At 41.8% G+C, this 8,723-nt stretch overlaps 1 protein-coding gene across 1 annotated transcript; it reads right to left on the bottom strand.

Annotated features, from left to right (window-relative positions):
• Positions 1-582: 582 nt before the first annotated feature.
• Positions 583-4,809, bottom strand: LOC138964213 (uncharacterized). The gene is made up of 2 exons (XM_070336109.1): positions 4,713-4,809; positions 583-2,630 (listed from the first exon to the last, which is right to left on the bottom strand). The coding sequence occupies exon 2, from the start codon at positions 2,600-2,602 to the stop codon at positions 1,100-1,102; it is 1,503 nt and encodes a 500-aa protein (XP_070192210.1). The 5' UTR covers positions 2,603-2,630; positions 4,713-4,809; the 3' UTR covers positions 583-1,099.
• Between the last annotated feature and the right edge of the window lie 3,914 nt (positions 4,810-8,723).

Raw genomic sequence — 8,723 nt, 5'->3', positions numbered from 1 at the left:
ACAGCCAATTACTAAATGAAATAGAAACTGAACAACTGAACAACTGAAATAAAAGTTCGAAATATTTAATTATAAGAAGCAAACATTGCCAGACAGGCATTGAAATAAATGATGAAACAGAATGTCACACATGCAAACAGCATGATGTAGCACTGCACAAAGTAGCAACTAAGCAGTAGCATCTCTTATAGTGCAAAGTTCTCAAGGAAAAGCACTTGAGTTTCAAGCACCAAACTTATCACACACAGTTTTAGTTTCATGAACTCCAACCAGTCCCATCGCCATTTGTTGGCTAGACCAGCATCAATAAGATCTGTCCATGCGTTTTCCGTCAAAACCGGTATCTTTGTCGCAGAAATCGTGTCACCACTTCGTAATGCCTGCCAAAACGCGAGAACTTTTTTTTTTATCGTGATGCAGAGCGAATCCGAAAGCGAAGAAACCTCACCTACGGGGTTTACCGCATAGCAGTTCGAAAAAGCGTTCCGCTTAAAAATTAAAATTGCGGATTGACGGAATTTCCGTCAAACTTATTTTCAGATTGACGGATTTCAGTCAATTGACGGGCTACTTTCACCCATGTATACTGCTCCCTATTCCATTATAATCAATAGGTCTTTGGATTCAACCAGACGCTGATCAACTTTTTTTTCAAAGCAAGCTTGCACTTGTTTCACAAATTAGAGGAAAAAAAATAGTATGGGCAAATTTTGTACGAATATAAAACAGAAAGAGAAAACAGAAAGAAAAAAAAACACCCATACAATTTCCTTTCAATATGATGCTAATAACATGTGTGTACAGTACTATCCGTTTCAAAAACATTATTTCTGTCACAAACATTTGATGGTTTGACACACTAAATGACCAATTCCATTCATTACAATAATCACCGAGCATAGATCAGTCACTTTCAAAAACAGTCTCAAGTCATACTGCCTGATTCATCATTGTCAGGTGACCAAAAAAATCATTGGATCAAAATTCTGTACACGTGGCAATACGCAATTGAATTTACAGGCTTTAAAAACCAAAAGACTAAAACGTAGAGAAAAAAACACACTGAAAGAACAATGTGCAAATAAAGCCATGTCCCAAGTCAACGTTTGCGCTTTTTGGGGGCTATCTTGCACGGTTCTCTCCTCGGCCAGTCAGGAGAGGGCTTTGGAAGTATCTCCTGCCGTCGTTTGCCTGCTGGTCGATGCGGCTGAATTTGCGTGTAGGTAGTGGTGTCTTGGGCATCTTTCCCACCTGCTGCAGACACGGGTCTTGACAGTGCCTGTGATATTTCAGGGTACTGTACTTGCTTCTTTGCGCGTGATTTCAGTTTGGTCTTCAAGTTTATCTCCTTAACAGCTGCATCAGCAGTAGCCTTATCCAGAACTTCTTTGAAGCGAGCGCGAACCAAACGCAGGGCATCCTTAGGGGGCAACTCATTGATCAACTGTGCGTGGTGAGTGACAGAAATTCTGCCTTGGGCCAGGGATTGTCTCTTGGAGGGGCTGTGTGGTTTGAAGCCAAAGCTGTCACTCTTCGAAGGGCTGTTGCGCAGTTTGTAGTTGAAGCCATAGCCTTGTGAAGACGGACTGCTACGCAAGTTGTAGTTTAAGCTTTTGCTTGCGCTACTATCCAGGCCATACGTGACCTCAGTCTTGACTCTTTTTCCTTGTCTTACAGGTGTGGTATTGTTTATGTCTTGGAACCTTTGCCCAGAAAAGCCAGGCTGGGTAGTCTGCAGCACGCTGTCTTCGTAGAAAGACGAGAACGGTGGAGACGATGATACGTCATCTTGAGGAGTGAAACCGAATGAGTTTGTTCGCTGAAAGGGCACAACCCCTGTTTCATCAGTCTGTTCTTCCTTGATGTTCAGAAAATGGGGCAGGTCAGAAAACTGGTCAGCCAGGCTTTCTGACCGGACAGGGCTCTGTAGAATGAGCCGTCGCTGTCTGGTCATAGGACTGGTTCTGGTGTGAGAATTCAACCCCTTGACAGGACTGGGGCTGGAGAAGGGACTCCGGAAAGGACTGCCGCCCAGACGCACAGGGCTTCTCTTTGGCGCCAGCATCAGGTTGGAGGCAGAGAAGGGACTCAGACCCAAGCCAGCTGCAGCGCTGTGGCTCTGACGAGGGCTGCTGAAAGGACTCGCCATGGAACTTTTGTACGGGCTGCCCAGGATACCATCCACCATGTGGTTGAGGTCAGACGCGTCAAAGCCAAAGAGGTTCTCCTCAAAGTTGTTGATGAAGTTCTTGTCCCATTCATCGCTTACAGAAGGGAAATCTTCCTGCCAGCTTGGGCGAGGGGCTCCCATCAAGTCGCTGACCGCAGTACCATGCTGTTTGGTTGGACTGGCCCTGCGGGCGTGGCTTGCCGTCTGTTGTGCTGGGTTTGTTCCCCGCAGCTGGTTGGTCAGGTTGGTGAAATGCGACCTGGGAGGTGACGAGAAGTATCCGCTATCATTGAAGGACGCTTCTCCCTCGCTGCCAACACCCACAGGCATGTGCATGGTCTGCATGGGGGGTGCCGTTGCTGTGCTGGGGGGAGCCAAGTTGAACTGCTGGAGGCCATACTGGAAACCTGGTTGATAGCTGTTGGGGTCCATTGCATCACCTCAGTGACAGTCAGATATTCTGAAACACACATTTTTTCATTTCTTAATTGTCCCATCGCTAGGAAATTCGGGTCGCTTCCTCCCAGCAGAAAGCTAGCAGCAACAGAATCGCGCTACCCAGGTATATTATATGCGCGTTAAGGTGTAATCTGCCATCTGCACTTATGACCGAGGTCTTTTTAGTAAGTTTCACGTGCCACAGTGGTGGAACATGGATATCGTCTCTGAGTGTGCACATAAAGTTGACCCGTGTCCGTCCCGGCCCGGAGTCGAACCTGCGACCCGAGGATCACAGGTCCAGTGCTCTACCAACTGAGCTACCGGGCCAACAGTAGCAAGGAATCATTGCAGTCCGGATCATCAATTGTATTTCAAACAATGCAATAATTATGATATGAATTAAAAGATATAATCAAAAGTGAAAACCAACAAGAAGCAGAGATATGACATTAAGAATAGTTACGTCCAAAGCTTATGAAGTTATATTGTGAAACTTAATCAACTAACCGCTGCTTGAAAGCAGACATGTGCACTTTCTTTTTAAACAAAAGTGACTGTTCTGTACAGAAGATATGTGTCTACTCTAAGTTCTAACACACACAAAACAGTAATTTATTACTCTTCAGGGGCAGATCACATCATTTTTAAGGGGGGGGGGGGGGGTTTGCACATTTCTTTAAGGGACAATTCGACGATGCGAAGCGTTTAGTTGAGGGCGCAAAAATGGAGCAATCTGAGCCAAGAAACTTCTCCTAATACACCTTCAAAAAAGTAAATTTAAGAAGACAAATTTGGATTAAAAAAAAAGAGGAAAATTGCACGATTAGGTGCAACCTGAGCCAACAAATTACCCAACCACCTTCCAAAACCGCCAGCTCCTAGGAGGGTCCGGGGGAATGCCCCCCCCCCCCCCCCCCCCGGAAAATGTAGATAAAAATCAAGGAACTTTGAGCAATCTGAGCCTTCAGTTTTTCTTTATTTTCAAATGTATTTATTTTTTATACTTTTCGTTTCTCTTTTCTTTTTAGGCTAGGGGGGCTGGGGTTCCGGAAACCCCCCCTGTATCCGCCCCTGCTCTTACTGTGGATAAAAACTCATTGACAATGCATAAACTGATAAAGCACACAAAACAACAAGCTTGCAGTGCAATTGTGGCTTTTCACCGAGGATAACAATAACACAAAGAATACAATGAAGCATTGTAAGAAAAAGCCTGTTTAGACGATCATTAAAAGGAAGGTTATTCCACAGAAATTTGACATGACGTCAACCAAGCCTTACATTTCTTCCATGCAACGCTTGCAGCTACATTTGTACTACACTAGACAAATGCTGGGGTTGGGACTGGGACGTATCTTTCATCCCCGCCCAGATAAATCTGGGTGTTATTTATGTTTTCTTCTATATGATTTTGATCTATATCCAACTCAGCTGCATTGCTATGCTTTGCATGGCAACACAAACCACAGCTGATGGTATTTCAATGTGTTAGTCACTTAGGTAAAGGTAGTAGTAGGGACAATGAGTAGGCCACTTAGTGTTACTGTTAGCCAACGTCATTGTTTCTTGATCAGTAGCAGCTGGACGCTAATTTACTGGTCAGGCAAGCACGAGGGAGATCCTCATATCGTTAAAACATGACTAAATATCAAACGCTCAAGAGAACTGTTTATCACAAGATCGGGTGGTTGAACCGAGTTAAACAGACAGATCAACCAACGAACGCGATGGCTTGTTTTTCCCACTTCCTTCTGTCCGACAGCACAGTGGACAGACACATCACCAGACTTGCACAGTGACATCCAAGAAAACGGAGAAAAATCTACCCAAGTTAGCTTACCTGGACGAAGTTAAACACATTTAAAAGATCCTTCAAGACACATTGACAGAGAGAGCATCAAGATCAATGAGCAAAATCACAGAAAAATATGGTGACGAGACGGGTCACTGACCACACCAGCCCACACCTGGAGGCGCCCAAAACACGCTCTGATGGCCGCCAATTTTCAGCGACGATCACAGCGCCTAAAAAGCTTCGATCGCCGATATTTATTTGACATGCGTGACTAATGGATGGTTTCTACATAATTCATTAGTGTACCGTTCGAATCTTTGGGTCCTTCCAGGCAAAATAGAACAACATCGCCGCCACTAGCTAAGAGCATTCGCAGCTTGGCGCCATCACCGTCATCGGAAGGGTCGCGCAGGATTGGAGAAAAATGGGGAACCCTTCAGCCAATAGGAACTCGGAAATTATTCTGCGCTGATGATCACCGTGAGCTATTAATAGACCAGCGAAGAAGGTATGTGTTCTATTTGTGTTACCCTTTACAGACAATCATAGATACATTAGACACGCTAGGCAACTAATGCCCTTTGCAAGTGAAATAATAATCCCTCGTAGACTGTTGCAACCAACTTTGGTGCTGATGTTTTCTTGCGATTATCCATAGTAGCCGCTCAAAGGTAATTCACCAGCCCAAATATGAAGGCCGCTCCATGATGTTGAAGGCTTTGCAAAATTTGATACCACGCTACCGAGAAGGCTGTGTGTGTTTACTAAGTCGGTCATTCATAATTTCAGCCCTTTTATTAAAAACGACCAGAACATACATTATCTTTGCTTTATAATTAACATGATTTTTGATCGGACATGGGCTCCTGCAACTTGGTTGGCCCGTTTCGGCGTGGTTAGAAGTTGACATTTTGGTTTCTGCTGCTTGCACAAAATCGATTCTCTGTAAATAATCAATATCAGCAAATATATGATACGCAAGAGGAACAGACGGCAGTGGAGCTGAAGCTAATGAATTTTAGAATCATTCTCCGGCCTCGAACTTGATGAATCATCTGCCCGGCCCTTAGAACTGCATTTTCTTTGATTGAACCAAAGTTTTTGCTCGTGCTATGAGGCCAAGATAATGCACCAATCAGGCCTCAAAATGGAAGATTCACTTATGCCCTAGATTTCAGACCCAGATTCTGTTTTTGTTACTTCCCGTCTGTGGAACCTGCTATTTGTGTGAAAACAAGGTGTGCTGCAGGATAGAATACACTTTCAGCACTACACAGAATTATCATGAAATTAAAGACAGCCTATCAGTGTCACCTCCTGCTACCCTCCCCCTTCTCGACCTATATAATCTACTCCGTTAGCACACAATCGACCTCATGTATCTTACTTTTTCATTAAGAGAGAAAAACAATTCTGAAGTCAAAGGTTTCATTCAAGAAGACACAACTTACAGTTACTCTGGAATTGGTAGGAAAGGTGGTCAACATTTTCAGCGTCAAGTATAATGAATGTAGAATTTCTGTCTTGTTATTTAAGTTGTTAATTCATGTTGTGCTTGAAGTGTGTCACAGTCTAAGTTCTCCAGTAGATATGTTGATCAAACAGGACATCCCTTCCCTTGTGCCAAATGTAGAGAAGACAGGCAGACTGTGGTGTAAATTTACTTGTTAGTGTAAATACATGTGGCACATACATGTACTTAATGCCTTGATTTCTTGGGGTTGGGGAGGAACGATATCATTAATCTTTCATGCAGAGGCATAAATGCAATTGTCAGACATGTTTACATTATGGCATGAGCATAGATTTAGAACCAAAAGTGAATATGAATGTAATGTTATTGCTTATTACTATTAGACTATCACAGACCTGGGAACCCATACGATTTTGCCGTATTTTGTACGCATGATTGTCTACAATACAATCAGTACAGTCAGTGGAAAAAAATACGACGAGAAAAACTCCTAGATTAATTTTCTTCACAACCGCATCCCGAAGCCAATCCAGTACTTAGACACATGATTACAGTTTTTGTCAGAAAACATTGAAAGAAGCATTTGTTTCAAATGTATTGGTAAACTAAATAAACGGTGCGACAGGCGTGTGAAGCATGTTTAAATCATGGATGTTCAAATGCTGTGTGGAGTACGCTCATTTTTCTGAAAATACACCAAGTTTTGGAATACTCTAAGTGAAAAACAGGGGTTCCCAGGTCTGCTATCAGTATCAGCAGGTTGAATGTGTGTTGTGTTATTTAATGACAAATCAGAAATAGTAGCCATTTGTGCATCAATTAATACAAGACAAACATAGGCTACAGGACAGTAAAGTTCATTGAATATTTCCTCAGGGACAAAATGGTTTACCCATCATGTTGGTAAATTAGTAATTAATTAAGGGGCAACAATCTTCTGCTTGTCTAGGGTTTATGTTCAGTTATAGCAAACAAGCTGTGAGTGGGGATGGTAACATTTTGATAATTAAACTTTATTTCTGGGTTTTTTTTTCCTTTTTAATTTAATTTAATTTTAATATAGTAGCTATTAACAATTATGCAAAGTAAGGAATAAAATGTCGACAAAGTAAAATGGGGTTGATTGCCCTGGGCAAGGGGCCACGAGAGATTATGTTGACCGGGATGAGCAGGCTCAGCAAAAGGACAAAATACAACAATTTATCTTGGGGAAATCCCTGGATATATATAATTTCTATTAGTATTAACAGTGTTCTTTATGACTCCAGAAATTTGGTAAAAGTTAAACATTGTATAACTTTATAAGAGAAGAAAGTATCAGACTGCATTTTGTGTGTGATGATCTCCCTTGCATAGTAGTAATACAGCAGTAGTTGTAGTAAATTAGCACTTTTATTGCTCATTGGACGTTTGCCTGAAGCAAGGTTTTTTTCTTTCTTTTTTTATAACTCTCCATCTGGACACATTTTGATACGAGTAAGAAAAATGTTTTGTTGGGTATACCTGGGTTTTTTTTCCCTTTTGTTTTTCCAACCCAAGTGTGAATTCATGCTCTCACAGAAAGTGGTCATCCTGCAAACGTTACACACCAACTCAAGTCTAAACAAAACATAATGGTTGCTGTATAATTCGACCCAGCAAGAAAAAGTCCAAATGAAATATTTACCGGTGAGCTGTTGCCGTTTGATTTTTCCGGTACGTGTACTTTTAGATTTTTACTGGTGAAACAACAAACATTTCCAGTCATTGCGAAAGTTTTAAAATTAAGAGCTGAGCAAGAATAAAGAAGGAGAAGGTAGAGGAGAAATTGGAACAAACAAGCTTAAAACAAGCAAAGAGGAAGAAGAACAGCGGAAATAAATGTCAATTATTCAAGGATGCTGGTGCTGTTCATAGTCACACTTAACATATTTCTGTTGTAAATTATAGTGAAATTGCTCTCATGACATTTGAGAATATGGTGAGCAAAAAGGTGTAGACAGCTTGAAAGTGGGACAAAGGCGCAGTCTTTGTGCCAAGCGGCCAGATGTTTACTGCATGGGAACAACACAGCTACGATCAGTACAACTTCTGACTTTCCACCTGAGTGGAAAGTTGACTGGGTCAATGTGTTCAGAGCCCTCTGTGGGTATAATAACACTTTGAAGCACAATACAGGTGTCATGTATGGATCCCTTTTGGCTGTCCAGTAAGGCTCTGGCTTATTCACTTATTGTAAGGCCTTAGGTGTGTGTAACTGTAGTGTAAGCAGCAAAACGACGTAACTTTAGTGTAACCAGCAAAATGAATACTTCTGTTCCTTGAATCATTTGTGGAATGAATGGGCATATATGCAACATGCCTGCTTATTTTGTAATTTACAGCAAAGATGGACAGAAACACCAACAGCTGTATTCATACTAACACAGAGTACACTGTGATTTTAGGAATATAATATAGATCAACAATACAGGTTACAGGAGTCGTTTCACACAAAAAGTCTAGAGTTTATATTTGTGTTTGACTTTGAAAGCCAACGCACAAACGATTGGATATTCACCAATTGCTCTCCTGTTTCCAATGTCCGTTACAAATTTTCTATGTGACTGCAGATGAAATCATAGAAATGATAGATAGATCTGTCTGTGTTGCCTTTATTGTCAATTTGTGAGAGCCAGCTGGTTGCAGGCGACCTAGTGAATGAAACTCAGGCCTCACATTCAGTGGCTTATCAGTTAATTACAACAATACAGAACTCTACTTGAAGGACCTACATCTATCTGTATTGATTTTCATGCTGGTGCGTTGATAAGTTACACACATGTTACCCTCATGAGTGAAACGGCTTTCCTTTTTCCATAATG

The sequence above is a fragment of the Littorina saxatilis genome, linkage group LG4 (assembly GCF_037325665.1).
Source record: "Littorina saxatilis isolate snail1 linkage group LG4, US_GU_Lsax_2.0, whole genome shotgun sequence".
Taxonomy (NCBI): domain Eukaryota; kingdom Metazoa; phylum Mollusca; class Gastropoda; order Littorinimorpha; family Littorinidae; genus Littorina; species Littorina saxatilis.
The sequence above is the reverse complement of the archived record's forward strand: the minus strand, read 5'-3'. Positions and strand labels throughout refer to the sequence as shown.